General features: G+C 45.0%; 2 protein-coding genes across 2 annotated transcripts in view; both read right to left on the bottom strand.

The window, feature by feature from the left end:
- Positions 1-732: 732 nt before the first annotated feature.
- ankef1a (ankyrin repeat and EF-hand domain containing 1a) lies at positions 733-13,499 on the bottom strand. The gene is made up of 11 exons (XM_085246703.1): positions 13,328-13,499; positions 12,836-13,042; positions 11,564-11,725; positions 9,510-9,709; positions 9,273-9,422; positions 8,958-9,081; positions 6,131-6,947; positions 5,668-5,894; positions 5,265-5,404; positions 2,142-2,297; positions 733-1,968 (listed from the first exon to the last, which is right to left on the bottom strand). Exons 2-11 carry the CDS (start codon positions 13,023-13,025, stop codon positions 1,840-1,842), a joined length of 2,295 nt encoding a protein of 764 aa, XP_085102829.1. The 5' UTR covers positions 13,026-13,042; positions 13,328-13,499; the 3' UTR covers positions 733-1,839.
- A 1,723-nt stretch (positions 13,500-15,222) lies between these two features.
- The window catches only part of emilin1a (elastin microfibril interfacer 1a), a 29,899-nt gene continuing 26,748 nt past the window's right edge, over positions 15,223-18,373 (bottom strand). The window contains exons 10-12 of the mRNA XM_085246702.1: positions 18,335-18,352; positions 18,101-18,235; positions 15,223-18,002 (exon numbers count right to left, since the gene is read on the bottom strand). Coding sequence (XP_085102828.1) covers positions 17,683-18,002; positions 18,101-18,235; positions 18,335-18,352 — 473 coding nt within the window. The 3' untranslated portion in view covers positions 15,223-17,682. The remainder of the gene's footprint in view (positions 18,003-18,100; positions 18,236-18,334; positions 18,353-18,373) is intronic.

Below are 18,373 nucleotides of genomic sequence, written 5' to 3'. Positions count from 1 at the left end.
CTCGAAACACAAGAGCTTGCTCCAAGTTTTCTGTTCTAATAAACAACCAGACGCTGCTTTGGAAAACCTGGTAAACAGCGCCATGTGCTGGTACAAAGATGGAACTGCACAGGGCTGAAGGACCAAATCACCCCGACACGAAGGCGACGTGAGAGCCCTGACAGGCTGCGATGATGACTTCTTTCTTTGTGTGACGTCTTAAGCGTGCGGTTTGATCTGTTTTCTCTCACTGCAGGCACAGTTACTGCAGAGCTGGCAGGATCTGAACCATCTGCAGCATCTGCACACTTTTATTTCACTCACGAACTGTGCTAATTTCCAGCTCTGTATCTTTCTATTCTTGCAGACCACTAGAGTAGCTTTGCATGATTCACAACTCAAAATAAGTTCTTCTTTATCTTTGCTGCACCCTCTCAGTTCATCCACTGTCTGAAACCACATATTTGTCCCCCTCTTAAACCAGCAAAGACAAATTCATGTAAAAACATCAATACCCCATTATCTGTAACTGTAACCTCATTTAGTTGCACATCCAACCCCCGAGATGTCTCAGAATAAGAAAAATAAAGTGCAACTGCAACAATACTCCTTAGCTTTTCTACATGATCAAAAATGCTGCTGTAATAAATGAAAGAAATCTTCCAGCACAACTCTGAAACTGCAAGAAATAAATTAGAGAAAAGGTTCCAGGGGCTCATTGCCATTGAGTGGAATATTTTATACAGAAAATGTCTCCTTTTATTCATTTTTCTGTGGATACATTGTATAAAAAGAAGATGTTTTTTGTAGTCGATAGTGAGAAAACAGGAACTTTTCTGTTTTTTAATTGTTTATCTTCATTATTGTGTTATGAATAGCTGTGGGGGGAGTCTTTATTAGTAGGACAGCTGTAGGTTTAATGAAAATACAGTTAAAAGTCCTAAAACATCCAGTGGGCCGAGTAGGGGATTTTGCCAGGCTGATTCTGGCCCCCAGACCTCAGGTTTGACAACCCATCGTTCCGGTCACTCTGCGTGTCAGAGATGACCACATTGAGCCATTATAGCAGCAGAAATATGAGCAGAAATAAGAAAAAGCTAAATAAACGTTGTTTCATGAAATAAACAAACAGTTTTTTAAAATAAGCGATCACACATTTGGCCCATAAAGTTCATTCTCATGAAATGCAAAGTTGTTGCCATGACAGCAGAAAAAGCAGTGAAAGATGATGCGTATCACCGAAAAACAGCTGCAGTTTGTAAAACGTGTTCAACAACACTACAGCAGATCGGCTCACAGTTCATCCTTCTGAGTCATGCTGCCAAACAACATTATGACCTTTGACCCTGTGGATATAATGTTATCCATACACCATGTTGCTGCAGTGCTTCCTGAGTTGCAATGTAGTTTATCAGGGCCACAAGCCCTTTGTTCTTTGCCACATGTTGCTGTGCAGTGCTGTCTGCGTTTAATCACCTGGCTGTGATAAATGACAAATTTTCCAAAAAGGAAACAATAAAAGTGAATCGATTATGTCCAATCGGTTCATCGTTGAGTCCACGTGGATGCTTGTGCCTCCTTAAAAAAGAAAAAAATATTCTTAAGGTAATCCTGAGTTATAACATCGATGATTAGAGACGCACAACCTGGAAACATCAAACCTGTGACCACGTCTGTCACGGGCACAGAGCCGTAATGAAAGCAGCAGGAACCTGATGCGATGGAAGGAAACGTTATTCAAAGCACGATGTCCAACAAGGCAGAAGAAAGAAGCCATGTGGAAAAGATGAAACATCCACAATTATGATAAGTGGCCAGTTTCAGTCCAAGATGTCAGCCTCTGTCTAACCTCGCTGCCTGTTACTCTGCGCTGTTTGTTAGCTCCAGCATCGTGCCCTGGAGGTCGCGGCTGAAAGGCATCACGAGGTTGTCAAAGTCCACCTTTGTCTTTGACATCAGCTGGCTGGTGGTGGGCGGCTTCCCCCAAACCTGAGACAAAAACAGTCAGAGTGAGAAGTGGAATTACACAGTCACTTCTTCAGGAACATGTGTGCACTAACGGGCTTAATGCAGGGTTGGTTTGTGCACGTTGTGACTGCTGCAACTAGCCGGCAGCAGAAGACACATTAAGCCGTCTTCTTGTAAACGGTGGAGAGGCTCACCGTCTTTGGCACAAAGGTGATGTCCACGAGTTTGGTTTTCCCAGTCGTGATGCTGGTGTTCTGCAGGACGACGCTATTTGAATCCTTCTGGGGTGGAGTCTTCTCTGCTGCTGCAGACGACGTCTCTGCTTGCACAGCGACTTTTGCAGCAGCAACCTGTAGTGAATACCAAGACTTTCAAAGCTTCTGCAGACAAAGTGTCAGATTCAGGCTGGTTAAAATCAGCTAGAGATGTCCAAATGCACAAGATTAGGTCGCTAACAATAAACGTTATGTTTGAGGATTAAAGCTCAATGGTTTTCAGTAACGGTGCAGAGGCAGGATAAAGAGTAATCCAAAGATTTAGCTGTTGCACCGAGGAAACAGAAGTACTCTGTTAAAGCACCGGACAGCTAATGTTTACTTTGGACTGAGAAAACCTGGTGAAGGAATCTGAGGAGCATCAGTAACAAAACTTATTGTGTATATAAATGTGCTACAAAAAGTATTTGCCCTGTTCCTGATTTCTTAGTTTTGCATATATGTCACACTTACATGGCTCGGATGTTTCAGATGAGAAACAAAGTCCCTGACATCCGTCTTGAGAAGGTTACAAAGCCACTTGTAAGGCTTTGGGACTCCAGCGAACCACGATGAGAACCACTGTACACAAATGGAGAACCTTCCCAGGAGTGGGCGGCGTACCAGAATGACTCCAAAAACACATCAACGACTCATCCAGGAGGTCACAAAAGAACCCCGAGCAACAAAGAACCGCAGGCCTCACTTGTGTGTGTTAAGGTCAGAGTTCATGATTCAACAGTAAGAAGGAGACGGGGCAAAAATGAGAGTTCGAGGAGAAAACCACTGCTGACCAAAGAGAACAGAAAGGCTCATATCTACCAAAAAACACTGTGATGAAGCTGTTGGGATAATACTCGGTGGACCGACGAGGTAAAGCTCTCGTCTGAGTCCTGTTATGCCGGCATAAAACTAGCACGGCTTTCCATGAAAAGAACATCAAACGACTGTCAAACCTGCTGAATTCAGCTCCACCAGAAAATCCTGAAGAAGCATATCTGGCCATCAGTTCGTGCGCTGCAGCTTAAGTGCGCTTGGCTTCTGCAGCAGGACAACGATCTGACACACACCAGCATGTTGGTAATTCATGTTCAAGAACCCTCCACTGTGGCTGAATTAAAACAAAGACGACTGTTGCTCCACAGTGAAGGATCCACAGTGAAGGATCCACAGTGAAGGATCCACTGCTCGTTATCACTGACTGCAGTTGTTGTCACGGTTGACACTTAGTAGCTTTAGGAGGCAATGACTTTTCCACACAGCTCCACGTAGGATCATTTAGTTGAATGAATATTTACTCAGGTTATCGTCGTCTAATATTAACATTTGTTTGATGATCTGAAAACATGTTATTGTGACAAATAAGAAATCAGGAAAGGGGCAAATAATTATCCACAGAACTGTGAACTTTACGAGATATGACTTCCTGCCAGATGTTTGCATCACTGCTACCTGCTGCTGATGTGATCCTGCCTCTGGATGGTACCAAGTTAGACTGAACTGAAGGTCCTGTGAAGCTGCAGCTGGAGATCATCTAGGCCTGCTTTAAGCAATTTGCATCGATTCGAGTGTTTCTTTTTGTCGGCCATCATCGTCAGGTGTTCAGCCTATCTGCCGCCACCGCTGTGTCAGTGTGTCATCGCAATAATGAATGTTTATCACTGGCATTGTCAAAGCATACGCAGGAAAACTGTCTGCAGGCTGCAGGATGTGAAACTTGAGCTTTGCCAACTGCATGTCAAAAAAGGCTATCATCTGATTGGCCAGGACTGTGGCTAAGCTGGATATTGACGGCTGCTGTTTTTGTAAAACCCCGTCTACATGTGAGGCGCGGTCATGGGAAGAATTTGCTGCTACACCAATCGTTCTGCACAAAGGCCCATTATTAACTTAATCACCGATCACACGGGTGTTGATGTTCTCATCAGGATGTTCTGGCGTTCACCACAGACGCTGCAGAGCTCTGTGCTGTTTGTGTGAGCTTGTTATCAGGTAATCATTGGCTCTGCTGGCATCAAACTGCCTTTCCCATCCCCTAGCTGCTCTGTGTGTGTGTGTGTGTGTGTGTGTGTGTGTGTGTGTGTGTGTGCGTCCTATATTTCTTAGTGTAATTATTCTTTCATTGACAAACATTAATTTTTTTGTTCACATGTAACTAATTTTTAAAGACAAACAAGAGCAACATGCAGTCGGGTACTGAGAGTGGTGTACTTCCCACAGAAGCCCCCACATGTTCCCACGGCTGTGGTTAGAGGGTAGGACGACCACAGGGCTTCTTCTGAATCACTCACAGTGCTGAAGGTGCATGATTTACAGAGAGTTTGTGAATTCCAGTGGGCCTGATGAGGATTATTGCCCTTTATTGTAGAAAACAGTGAAAGCAGCTCATACCGCCTCCGACCGAGCTCAGAGAAAAACGCTCCGTGATTCGTCGGCTCGCTGTGTGACAGATATTTTCATTGAATTATAAATACTCCTGATTATTTATGAACGCGTCACAAACACCTGCTGCTTTCAGGGTCTTAATGACAACATCAATACATCTGAACCGACTGTGACCTGGTTACAGGGAATACAAAGCTAAACACCAGCTCGGTGTAGCTGTAACCAAACACATGTGGTGTCATTTGCGTACGAGTGCCCAGCTTTAAGTAATCGGCTCCCTTTGCAGGCTCGGGTTTCCCTGCTGCTACGAGGGAGAAGAGAGCAACACCAGCGTGTGTCCTTTTACATGATTTAGAGGTCATGATGGGGATCAGGAGACAGAGCGGGCTGTCTCTGTGGCCCAGACGCTGATCCCAGAGCTGCCCCTGCTGCATACATCAGCGTGGGAGTGTGAAAGAGCACTGAGGCCCAGGAAAACGCACTTGTGTGGTGAAAATGCTGTGAACGCTCAAACAGAGGAGAAAAGCACTATATCAGAACCAAGACTTGCTATATTCCTATAGTACAGAGTGAACATTAGATACAGTTTAGAGAAACAAAGATAACAGGGAAAGTCTGAAGGCAAACGATTTTAATGTGTTTCAAAGGTCTCCTTTAAGTCGTAGATTATTTGTGTACCTTGGCTTTAGGCTTTTTAGCTTCGGCCTCCTTTCCTTTTGCTTTGTCCTTTGGTTTAGGCAGAGAATCCATCTTTTGTTTGACCAAGTCGATTATCACAGGGTTTGCAAAATCTCTGGCAACATCAAGGCAGCTTTGCTCTGTACAGAAGTAAAATCGGCAGTTAAACGAGACATGGTGATTCTAAAGTGGCCACAGATGTGAAAGTGCTACGATGTAGGGTTGTAGTCAATGGGCCTATAAAGACAGGATATGAATGCTGGTACGTTATACATCGCCACAAAGGAGACCTGTAGAGTAAATGCTGATGGAGAGTTAGAGTTAAAGAGTAATTATACAAAATCACGTGTTTCCATTGTGGCATTATAAGAAAAAGGTACAAAGGCTTTGAACTACGTCACACCTCTCTTGTTCTCTGCAAGCACACTGGCACCCGCCTCGATGAGGAAATCCACACAGGACACTCGAGACGTCTCAATGGCCCTCATGAGGGGCGTGGCTCCGCCCAGGGCCGGGGCATCGACGTTAGCTCCAGCATTCACCAGAAGTTCAATGAGTTCCCGCTGCCCGGCGTACGCCGCATGGTGGAGGGGGGTCCAGAAGAACTGGTCACACACGTTCACATCAGCCCTGTCACAGACAGTGATGTCAGGGTTTAAGGCGTGTATTAGTATTTAGGCCCATTCTTTGGCTCGGATCAGCAGCCACCAGAAAACACCAGAAAAAGTCAGTTTGCTTCTGTGTGCGTGCTTTGTGATACAAAGCTAAAGAAACAGGTAAAAAATATTGAAAATATTAATTTGGCTTTTATTGTAAAGCCACAGAAAAAACAAACGGCACTGAAATCAGAACATGAACTTTCTCACCCCTTGCTGAGGAGGTACTGAGCCGTCTCATAGCTGCCAGTGGAGCACGCGACCATCAGCGGCGTCTTGTAAAACTCATCCTGAACGTCCACCGGCACCCCTTCACTGAAGGCCTGGTCCAGAGACTCCAGATCATTGGTTCTCACGCAGGAGTTCACGTTGACGTAGACCGGCGGTGGCTTGTGTATGTACCATCCTGAGTCGTTCATCACCGGATGCACTGGCGGGTGAGCCGGGTCGAATCGGAGGACGTCCGAGCAGTTAAAATAGGAGCTGATCATGAAGCTGGGTGGGCCTCCGTCTGCTCGTCGGGGCTTCAGCTCCGGTGGGAGGGTGCAAACGGGCATGGGGAGAACAAACGGACCCTTCTTCTTCTTCTTGCCCCCTTTTTTTCCCTTTCCCCCCTTTTTCTTCTTAGGCATATACAAGGAGAGGCGGAACGGTTTCTTGATGTACTTGACTCCTCTGATGAAGTCACTGATGTTGACGTCTCCTCCATGGGCTGAGATGACTGCTTGGATCCGGTCTGGTTCAACTGGAGCTTGTAGCTCCTCTAATACAGAAATAAACCTCTCTGCAGTAACTGTGTCTGATTTGTCGCCAAAGGCTTTCCACAGTTCGGCTTCATACTCTTGAGACCAGTCGTGGAGAGTCAGTGCCCAGAGCTCTGACATCTGCCCGGTGCCGCTGGGATCGCTGCCTTTTCCCTGCTTCCTCTCCGCCTTCCGGAGCTCCTTGGCTACTGCGTTGTGACCGCAATCTTTGGCAATCTGATGCGGCAGCAAACCTTCCCGGTTCTTCAGTTTAGGGTTACAACCTGACCACAGAGCAGAGGTTATATAAACACACGGCAGAATGTCCTCAGGACTGTGGTTGCAGCTATAGTATCATACCAGAGATATGCAGACACAGAGGGGAGAACACTGATCCTCCAATCTGTTATAAAAATACTGAGGAGAAGAATTCGAAATTCAGTTCTGGAGTTTACCCAGAACCCAGTCCAAGCAGTGAGGAGACGTCAACATGGGACAAATGTACTGTCTGACATCCTGATAACAGCGAATTACACAAGTCCAGCCTAGAAGTCACAAATGCATGAACGTGGGATGTTTCCAATACAAGAGAGGGTTTAATATGCGCGTTGAAGGACAGAAATGGGACAGATTTGTCCCCAGCTGGGCAGCAAACAGTCCAAAAAGACCTCTGATCACACAGGAAGCTGACAACGCGCTAAAACCAACACACAATGACAGGTGTGGTGAGCAGCAGGCGTGCACAAGCTGGTAATTATGGACAATACTTCCACGTGTGAACATGAAAACAGCAGGGGGACTGTGTTATTATGTTAATCTCTGAAACGACTGTGCGTTTGATCATAAAACGACAGTTTGATCCATATTTATAGCAGCTGGGAAACCCCCGTGTGTGATCAAACGAGACGTGCTCGTGTATCAAAGAAACCAGAACAGAATCAGAAATGTGCTCGACTCTTCCACACGCGTGTAAATGAAATGACATTTCAACATTTTGGCAGTAACGTGGAGCGTGCTCCTTTACGTTTCCATGTATACGAACACTACTCCAAACGGAGGGTAACATATTGAAATCATCGTACCGTAAAAAGGTACCGTAGAGCAGTTTTTGGAACGAACTGAAACTCCCATATTCCAAATAGAGTCCTGTTCCCCTTTTAAACTTGAAAATATTCAGTGTAACCGTCAGCATTCCTCTCACAGGCCATGCATATGAATCATTACACAGTTTGGGTATACAATACTTACGTAGCAATACCTCAAAAACACCGTGATCAACAATAATGTGACAGCCTCATGAACACGCACTCACAGAGGCGACGCCTACAGAAGGTGAGGCAGGTGCTGAGAAGACAGCAATAAGATGTGAGCCAGTACAGACGTACGGCCATCATCACGGCCACATAAGTGTCATAGATGCTTAGGTGGGACCCTGGGAACGCAGTCCAGCACCTTTGGGCTCTACGAGAGAGAGGGAGGGGATCAGAGCGACAAGCCAGAAGCAACCATGAATACATGGCCCCCACCCCCACCCACAAGATGAGCTGCTACAACAGTGCCTTAGGTAGCTGAGGAGCTAACAGGAGGAGGAGAAACAGGAGGACAAAGCCCCTGCATGGGCTAGACAGAGGAGGTGGCTGACATCAATAAATCCTACCAGAGGTTAGAAGAGCTCGGCCTAAAGGACTCCACAGAGTCATGGCGGCGCAGACAGACAGCTGCTGACGACCAACCACACAGAGCTGTGGCCGATAAAGAGCACAAGGCTGCAGACGCGACAATCCTAGCTTACTGTAATATTGGGAAGAAGTCCGATGGGCGGAAAGAACAGCTGGAGATGTGAAAGGTCAAGTCCAAAGTGGTCCCAGTGGCTAGAACAGCGAGTCCAGCAGATTCCAGGCATCAGAGGTCTGAGGAATGACCGAGACGCTCGAGCAGAGCACACGTCATGGTGGTTTTTATATAAGGCTGCGAGGCTGAGACACATTTACCTCGTTCAACAGTAAGTATTACGATGAGCCCTTTTTACTTAAGTATTCAGTTTGTTTCCCTGTTTGTCAAACACCAACACACACATTTAAGACTCGGAGCCGATTGCAATGCTCTGTGACCAGCTTTCTCCTCATGTACATTTTGAGTAATAGCTGCTGTGCTCTCCTCCTGCGTTTCAGCGTTAGCCTACAAGTGACATCAGACTGAAATTACTGAACGTAATGTTGATATGAGCTTTAAATATCTGCATCAGCAGGAGTGACAGGCCTCATCACAGAAGAAGACTTTAAAGAGTACAGTACCTCTCTGTGCCAGGAACTTGCAGCAGTTTGCATTGCCCGAGGCAGCAGCGTAGTGTAAGGCTGTGCAGTCCTTAAGGCTCATCGCACTCATGTCTGCTGAGTATGCAGACAGCACCTGAAGCACCTGAACACAGCCCAGAGCAACACGTTAGACGAGCCTAAATCCGAGGTGCTGCTTACACTAACAGTGGGTCGCTGTCATTTTAATTCAGCTTCCAGGACAAAGTAGAATAAGACCTAATAGATACAGCTTAACTTTGCATGTTATTGCCATTTCAAAAGATGTCAGCTATTATATATGAGCAGCTACTACACCTCAAAAAAGCCCCCCATGGCAGCATAGTGGACGGCTGTGAGCCGCTTCCTGTCAGAGGCGTTGGGGTCTCCGCCCATCCTGATTATAGCTCTAACAAGCGGCAGGGACCCTGCTTTGCCTGCCTCCATCAACGCTGTGACTCCAGTTTTCTGAGCAGAGGGGAAGAGAGGAGAGGAAAGGCTTCAGCTCCAACAGACTGTCTTCAAAACGCAGGTCTCACAGTCCCTGTTGTTTACCTGGTGTGCCGCATTGGGGTCTGCCCCGGCATTCAGCATAATGAGGCACAGGGGGGTGCACTCCTGGGCCTTTTCACACATCAGCTGAAAGACATGCATCCCCTGCACTGACACGCTGTTGGCATCGGCTCCGCACTTAAGCAACACCTGCAGGCAGCGGCAGTGGCGTTTGGTGGGGTAGATGCAGTAGAACAGCACATCTGAGTCACAGCGTGGGTGCAAAAGTTTAGGAAAAGCTCATGAGACAGAAGAAGCAAGTAAGCGTCAACAATAAAGCTGTACATCAGTGTAATCAGACTACTTTGATAGCTAAGCACTTAAGACCTAAATGCTGTTTCAAATATTAATGTGGACCCTCCGTCTAATCCAGTGTTTGCAGTCCTTCGCAGCTATCAGCGAGCTAACTCTGCCAAGTCAAATCAAGCCATCTTCATTTCTACTGCAAAATTAAAAGCGAGGAAACTTTCGGGAAACTTTGCTCTGACAGAGAGCTTCCACGCTTCCAGCACCGAGCACAGCTGCTAACTGCTGGTGGATCAAACTGCTGTAAAAGGAGGGAGGGCAGGATGCTGTGTTTTACTTTCCCCACTCTGATTATTCCCACATTACTCCATATTCCTGACACGACGGATAACACAAACAGGTGTGTGTGACTACTGAAGCTCAGCCTGCTGTGAGCACTGAGGCCAGGCTGAACAAAACCCCAGGGAGAGCTGGGTCGTATCAAGTTGCTCAGCGTGTTTCACAGGAGACGATCATTAGGACTTGATCTGTAATTAGACGTGTCCATGTGGCATGACACACAAACAAAACCTCATATGGCTCTTCACACATGTGTACATACATCATACAGTATGTAAATTATGCACACGTCAGGAAGCATTCAATCACTCAGCCTTGATCTACCTCTCAAAGGAGAGCCAGTTAGAGTAATCGCTACCACAGACACACTGTAATGGGGTCATTATCACGATTACTTCAACGAGCTCCTTCAGAAGACCTTTGTGCGCTCTGATTGGAGTTGTCTGGGATACCACCTCCTCATCAATATCTAAAGAGACAAACTCTGCATGTTCATGAGCGGAAAGACGCCGCAAGCGATCCAGCTGACCTAACTTGAGATGGAAACGCCCCCATTTGGGAAACTGAGACTCAAATGAGAATACATACATTTAAAGCAAACCATCTGATACACTTGGCACACAATGAATGAGCTTCATTTGTGCAGGAACTTTTAAACAAATATGACATATCGCAAACAAAAAAGCTCTGAAATTCAACTCTCACGTGTTCCTGTGATAATATCAGCCTTGATCATTCTGCAGCTGTTAAATGCTACAAAATATTTTTGTTTCAAAACTTTATTTAATCAGAAAGCAAAAAGCTGCAGCTTTAGAGTCTCTTTGTTTAAAACGATCGTGGGATAAACCTGCATCCGCACAGGAAGCGATTAGCTTCCCAAACCTTACTTTGTAGGTAACAGTCGGCTGTTAACGGACAGACTCCCATCACCTAAGTAACTTCTAATGTATTTACTTCCCTGTTAGCTGTCAGCCACCAGCATCCTGTGCTCTCAGTGCCAGCTGAAGTTGAGAAAGACTCAGACTTCTTTCTCATTGCCATAGTTTTTTCACCCATAGTCACTTTACGTCGCCAGATGTGACTGAATTTCTCTCGAGTTGCCAAGTCGTTGAAAATCACCCACTGTGTGGTTAAAGCTAAGGGAGACAAAGATAGGCATCAATGTCCCTCTAAAAGTGAGCATCGCCATTGGGCTGAGCCCTTGAAATGCCTCTGGGTTCTTATTGTGAAAACTTATTTGAATTGTGTGACAGCTGCAATTCTGAACTAGACATCTGAAGAAAACCCTGCTGTTTACCACCATATACACACTACATGAACAAAAGTGGGCCGCCTACACCTGTACCATCGGCCATAGAAACTCATGCCACGAAGCTTTAGTGTGTTTGAAATCCCGTAACTGTTCTGTCAGTGCAGTGTTGCTAAACCTACACAGAGATTATAAATAGTAATGCCTTTAGTTTTGAACTCACTTTTGCCCTCTACATCCAGGAGCCTCAGGTTGGCTTCGCTGTGGGCCAAAAGAGACACAATGGGATGGTTGCCCAGCTCAGCAGCTAACATAATCGGAGCGCGGCCCCTTTTGTCCTGCACGTTAGGATCTGCTCCCTTGGAGAGGAGGAAGGTGACGAGCTCTGCGAGGAGAAAAAGAGAAAGCAGAAACAATCCGGAGACAGATCATATTTGGGCTTGTGGTAAATTCTCAGACCAACTGGGCTTGATGCAGATTATGTTTAAAAGTAACTGGAAATACATGTTTATACCCCATGTCCTCTTTCCCCAGTATTTGTATTTGTATTTGTATTTATTTATTTATTGTCATTGTTAAGAACAATGAAATTGCGTTTGGGGCTTCCATACAACCCCAAAAAAAGAAGAAAATAATAAATACCCCTTAAAACCCAAGTGTACATATTTAACCCAGTGTGACTCCAATGCAATAAGACAATCCTTAGCAATAATGTTCGTAGAAATTCAGACAAAGACCTGAGAAACATGACAAAATACAACAATGCAACCCATTCAATATTATTGTACTGTGAGATATGATATCAGATTGATATCTGTTGAGGGTGCCGCTCAAACCACACTTTGTTTTCCTCTGCCATATCAAATGGCTGAAAATTGCAAATCTTTTTTACTGCAGTGTTTACTGCAGGCAGTGATTAAGATGTTTAGCAAACTTAATAACATCCATTTTCCATTGCGCTGCCGTTTTTGAGAACTCTACATGCTGCCACAAATCTCTGTGGACATATTTTCTTTGGCAAGTAATGCGGCATGCAAACAAAGACACAAAGACTAAATTCACTCGCTGGGCCCACGTCCTCATTTTAGGTTTGACAGCGTTTTAGTAGGTAAAAGTGATGCTTTGACATGAATTGAGCTGCAGTTTGGGGAAGGCCTCGAAGGGGACGGCTCCCGGGCCTGGCAGATCCCCGTGGACTAAATAGAAATGAAGAAGTTAAAGAATTGAGAACAAGGAGGGAGGGACGGTGGGGCACGTAAACGACAATGAACAGTTTGCAGAACTGGCGGAACCTATACAGATGACAACCGGAAGGAGCGTGTTTGGAGGCGTGGTCCCGCTCCTGAAATTCCGATACATTATCTCCAATGAAATAACCTGTACTGTAAATACCCACAGTATTTGAGCTGAACAAACATAGCACTCGTCCAACCAAATGTGTCTGATTGTTGCAAAGGAATGAGTCTGCCACAGCCAACCCACAGGCATACATTACCTAGGTTGTTGGCTGAAACTGCCACGTGGAGCACCCCCACGCCGTCCTTCGGCTCTGTGAGACTGATGAGGTCTTCCGCCCCGAGCTGCACCATCTTCTCTATCTGTGCCGTATCCCCTTCATGGACCAGCTGAAGCAGGCGGTAGATCTGCAGGGTCTGCAGGCGGCCCTCTGCCACTCTGCTGCTCATTGTGGACTCACTGAATGCTGGTATGAAATAGGAGCTTTCTAACATGCACGCAAATATTTGGTTCTAACATGTTTTAATTGAATTACAATTTTTAGGTGCTTTCTTTTCCTCTGAAAAACTGCAGTTTAAATAAGCTAGTTGTTCATGTTACCCATGTGAATGGCGACTTTCATACAAAGTGGCCCAGTGCTTTTTCTGGTCTCTTTAAGACAAACATCACCACAGTACATGAAAAATAAAGTCACGAGTATTGTTAAAAATCTGTCAGTACAGACGCATAAACCCTCAAGCTCATCACGCACCTGCACGCAGACACGCACGGGTTACACGGGCTCCCCTTGTTTGACAGACACTTGCTGCTGTGGTCCACAAACCCAGGCTTGGTCAGCGAGAGGGTCCCGTCTGTACCTGCTTTTCCTCCCAGGCTTTTCACTTTTCTGTGCGGGCCGTTAGAAGGAAACAAAGTCGGCTCCATGGCAACGGAACGCGCGAAAATCCCGGGCAGGACCTCGTGCCCTCGGCAGCGTCTGATGCTGCTTTCAGGGTCTCTCGATAAGCTCGGCAATACTGAAATTGTCGTAAATGAAAGCGTCACCACTTTGCTTCCATTTCCCCAAATGGATTATTTTATTTTTTCAAAATTGTCAAAAGTTAATGACAAAGTTAAAATCGTTTGCTTGAAATTCTTGCAAACTGACTAAAAATAACAGATCATGTACATGAGTATTCACAGCCTTTGCCATGACACTCAAGGTTGGCATCATGTTCATCCTGTCTCCACTGATCATCTGTCAGATGTTTTCTGTTGGAAAAGCACACACCTGTATAAATCAGGTCACAAAGTTGACAGTGCATGTCAGAGCACTAACCAAGCCATGAAGTCCAAGGAATTGGACAATCCCAAACCTCCGAGACAAGATTGTATGGAGGCACTGATCTGGGGAAGGTTACAGAAAAAGGTCTGCAGTTTTGAAGGTCTGACTGAGCTCAGTGTCCTCCAACATCTGTAAATAGAAGACGTTTGGAACCAGCAGGACTAGAGCTGGCTATCAAGCCAATCTGAGCAATCAGGGTAGAAGGGCCTTAGTCAGAGGTTTTAGAGAACCTGACAGAACTCCAGCGTTGCTCCGTGGAGAGAGGAGAACCTTCCAGAAGGACAACCATTTCTGCACCACCAGAAGTTTCTCCACCAATCAGGCCTGTGTGGCTAGATGAAAGCCACTCCTCAGTAAGAGGCGAATGATTGCACGTCTGAAGTTCTCTGATCTGATGAAACGAAAATTGACCTCTTTGGCCTGACTCATGTCCTCCATCATGTCTGGAGGAAACCGGCCACCACCATCCTCACAGTGAAGCACGGTGGTGGCAGCATCATGCTGTGGGGATGTTTTTCAGCAGCGGGAAGACTAGTCAGGATCAAGGGGAAAGGAATCAAAAATGAATACAGCAATGTGCAGAGAGTCCTTGATGATAAGCTGCTCCAGAGCTCTCTGGACCTTATACTTGGGCGAAGGTTTATCTTCAAACAGGACAATGACCCCAAGTGCACATCCCAGATAACAAAGGAGTGGCTTCACTCTGTGAATGTCCAGCCAGAGGCCAGACTTGGACCTGATTGAACAGAGAGCCAAAAATGACTACGCAGCCTGGTGGGGCTTGAGTGGTTCTCCAAAGAAGGATGAGAGAAACTGCTCAAAAACAAGAGTGCTAGCTTGTAGCATCATATTCAAAGACTTTAGGCTGTGATTGCTGCTAAAGGTGCTTCAACACGATGTCGAGCAAAGTCTGTGAGTAATTATGGGCATGTAATATGTAATTATATATTTTATATACTTCCAGCAAAAATGTTTTTCACTTGTGTAGAATTTCATTTTGGAATGAGGCTATAACATAACACAAATAAGAGCACATATCTTTTCTTTGATAAGTAATGAGCATCTTGACTGTTAAGCTTTTCCTAACAGCTGCTGGAGTAAATATCCTGAACACTAGGGGTCACTGCAGTGCAGCATATGAAAGAAAAACAGTTTAACAGACTCCTTGTCTTGTCTTAAGCTAAAATTAGCCTGTTGAAGTCGAGGGAGGAGATGATAGAGGTTTGAAGTAGGAGCCAGAAACAAAAGTCAGCCCAGCTGTGTGTATTTGTGAAGGCCAAAGAAGTGCCAGATCAAATAAGTGAAGTCCAAAGCAGGCGGGGCAGTGTGTAAAACCTGATGCATACCAGCTCATTTAATAAAAGAAACCAAATCCAGATGAGAGCGATACTGTTGACGTGAGCCGTATAACATGAGCCGTATAACACTGGGTATCTGTATTTGTAGCACACGTGGCAAAACATACAAAACGTATACAGTACCATGCAAGGTGAAGTGGCAGTTCTTAAAGATCATAAAAATATGTACAGTCTGTTAAGGTTACACAATGCTTAGACACATACACTTATATTTCCACACTAGAGTTGATGACAAACATGTCCTCCTTGCAAAGGAAAACGTGTATGATACGAAAAAAGAGAAAATACACTCTTAAGCCATAATGTACAAAATGCATTATGAATCTGCAAACAAGTGTGCAAGCCATTTAAAAATATGTACAACACCTTTCAAAATACACAGTTGAAAAACAGACAACCAAAGGCAGGATGTGTGTGTTCAATCAAAGAAATAGGCTTTGTATACTTGATATAAGGATAAGTGTAGCTTCTGTATTTGTTATTGTTTGCTTTGCATAAAAACTCCAGCGTAAGATCGACTGATAGTAACAGCGACATAACTTTCACCATCTGAACTCTCACAAACGTCCTTTAGAAGAACTGTTCTTGCCCTTGGCAGTCCTCCACGTCCTCTTGTGTTTCTGGGCACAGCTAATGTCCTACAATGCTCTTATTGTTTTGTATGATTTATAAAATCCTGTGGTTTCTCCACCAAACTATCAGTGACTTCATTTGCGCATTTCCTCCTAAAGAATAGTGATAGTGGTTTGGACTTCATCACTCTGCATTTTTTCCAATACAATTGGCACTCTGCGTTGTATTTCTGGGAATTTACTTGTGGTAAGAATGAAACTCCAAGGAATAATTCAGGAAGTGTGTGTAATAACCTCTGATCGTTTGGTATGCTGTGGGTGGATAAGGGACAAAAAGCCCTCACATTAATCATCTTTTTATAAGATAACCTTTCTTTAAATGGCACCGGTGGTGCTCCCTTCCAGCTCCATGTTTTCATTCTTGAACTCTGCTTAGCTTTGTAGTTTTGAAGGATCCCTGGTTAAAAATAACCCTTTTTTTATCTTACACTGGTCCTTGGCGTAGCCCTGTAGTTCATCCTCTGTCTGAAAGAAGCAATTTCAGCTCCCCCGCCCCACTTTGAGCCAACTTTCTTCCTATTGGCTACGCAACTAAGGTGCCCATATAAGGGATATCCATTCTCAGTGACATAATACGGAGCTAAAAGTAGAAAAAAAACTACCTGAACCAGTTCCAAAAATGTTGGAATGGCATGTAAAATGAAAATAACAACAGAATGCAATGATTTTGAAATGTTATGGATCCATATTTTTACAAGTTTAAGCTGAAATTATTTTGAGAAAAAAACATTAGCTCTTGACTTGGTTTGCATCAGCAAATCTCAAAAAAGTTTGGAAAAGTTAACGTTACTAAAAAGAAACAGCTGGAGGAACATTTTGCATCTAATTGTAAGGTCCATTGTCTGTGACTACAGTCCGCCGTGACATCCACAAAGGCAGGATAAAGCTCTATACACGAACATGATCCAGAAAGTTCTCTGGGCCAAAGCTCATTTAAAATAGACTGAGGCAAAGTGGAAAACTGTGGTTGGAAGAACTGAAATTTGAAATTCTTTTTGGAAAACACGGACGCCGTGTCCTCTAAAGAAAAGGGAAGAGGCACCATTCGGCTTGTCAGCAGCTCTCGAGTCCTGCCTCTCTGATGGTGTGGAGGCGCATCAGTACCTATGAAATACATACAGGTGGGAGATCAGAACGAGTTCCCACCCAGACATCTTTTCAGGGAAGGCCTTAGACAATGCTAAGCTGCATAATGCATCTATTACAGTGCAACAGAGAAGAGCCAGGACTGTTGAGCAGCTTGGATCCTCTAACAGACACCAACGGGACAACAACCCTCTCCCAAAAGTCCAGCATCTGGTCTCCTTAACTCCCAGCTTTTTAAAGATGAGGGATATAGTGATAAGAGTCACAAACATGTTTTGTGTATTCGATTGTGAATAAAAAGGTGGATTTATGACATTTGTGACACAAATCATTGTGTTCTGTTTTTATTTCCATTTTACACGATGTGCCAATTTTTTTAAATTTAATTTTGGGGGAGGGATTGGTTGTAGATATATATGAAAATATTAGTGAAAACATGTGACATTATTAGATAACCGTGCAGTGGCTTCTTCAGGATACAAAAACACACCAATGGCTCTTGCCTAAAATAGTTTTCCTTAAAGCTGTGAAACACAGAACAAACGACTGTGGTTACAAAGGACTTCTGAAATCCTTCCTGGCACTGAAGGTCAAACATAAGCTTTTGTCTTGCTGAATAGATCCAGTCCAATAATCTGCATTTCTCAGTGGCACTGTCTCTTGGACAAATCAGAAGCTCTCACGCTCAGGATTTTTACACATCCAATCAGATGGTTTCGTAGAGCAGCATCCCACTGAAGATGGTCAGAGGTTCGGAGGAGTAGGCCAGCTTCCCAGTTACAAGGTCGATACAGACCGTGTCCCCTTCCTCCATGGGTAGGATGATGTTAAAGACAGCTAACGCTCCAGGGATGTGCTTTGCCTCAGCCATGGGCTTCTCCAGGCCTTCAGGCTGATATCCGGCCGAGTCTGCTCGGGCCACACCAGTGTTGGACTTGGACAGCACTGCCTCGATCTTTATGTTTTTGTGGCCTGTCAGGATGCCACTGAAGAAGTACTTCCCACGCACAGGAGCTGTGAAATAACCTGAGGGACAGGACGAGGTCATAATGACTGACTGCAGACACCAAGTTGAAATAAAGAAAACCTAAAACTATTGAAACGTCCGTTGTAGTGAAACTCACCTGTTTTGGGATTGTAGGCGTTATTTTCATTGACAAAGACTTCATTGAACACTATGGTTCCCGTGTTCCTCATCGGGCGGGTCATGGCGGCAGAGAAGGAAAGGCGTGGCACGTGGGCATCGGAGCCTGGAGGACCTGATGATAGAGCAGAAACAAAGAGCAGGTGTTACCGTGGATTCGAGATCAAAGAGTTAGTCGCACTTTGATCTGCTGTTTGATAAGAACACCACATACCCTGTTCCCCTCTGAGACCTGGAAAGTAAGATGAAAGAC

This window comes from Mchenga conophoros, linkage group LG15 (assembly GCF_057382185.1).
Source record: "Mchenga conophoros isolate Kocher_MC1m ecotype Shallow Benthic linkage group LG15, M_conophoros_male_GT1.1, whole genome shotgun sequence".
NCBI classification, from domain to species: domain Eukaryota; kingdom Metazoa; phylum Chordata; class Actinopteri; order Cichliformes; family Cichlidae; genus Mchenga; species Mchenga conophoros.
The sequence above is the reverse complement of the archived record's forward strand: the minus strand, read 5'-3'. Positions and strand labels throughout refer to the sequence as shown.

What these genes read in the sequence shown, in the direction of transcription:
- ankef1a (XM_085246703.1), bottom strand. Translation starts at nt 13,025, where the DNA reads ATGAGCAGCAGAGTGGCAGAGGGCCGCCTGCAGACCCTGCAGATCTAC. An exon ending in CCATGGGGGGCTTTTTTGAG is followed by an intron (nt 9,082 to 9,272) that starts GTGTAGTAGCTG and finishes GGCTGTGTTCAG; the next exon opens with GTGCTTCAGGTGCTGTCTGC. An exon ending in CTAAAAAGCCTAAAGCCAAG is followed by an intron (nt 2,298 to 5,264) that starts GTACACAAATAA and finishes TATTCACTACAG; the next exon opens with GTTGCTGCTGCAAAAGTCGC.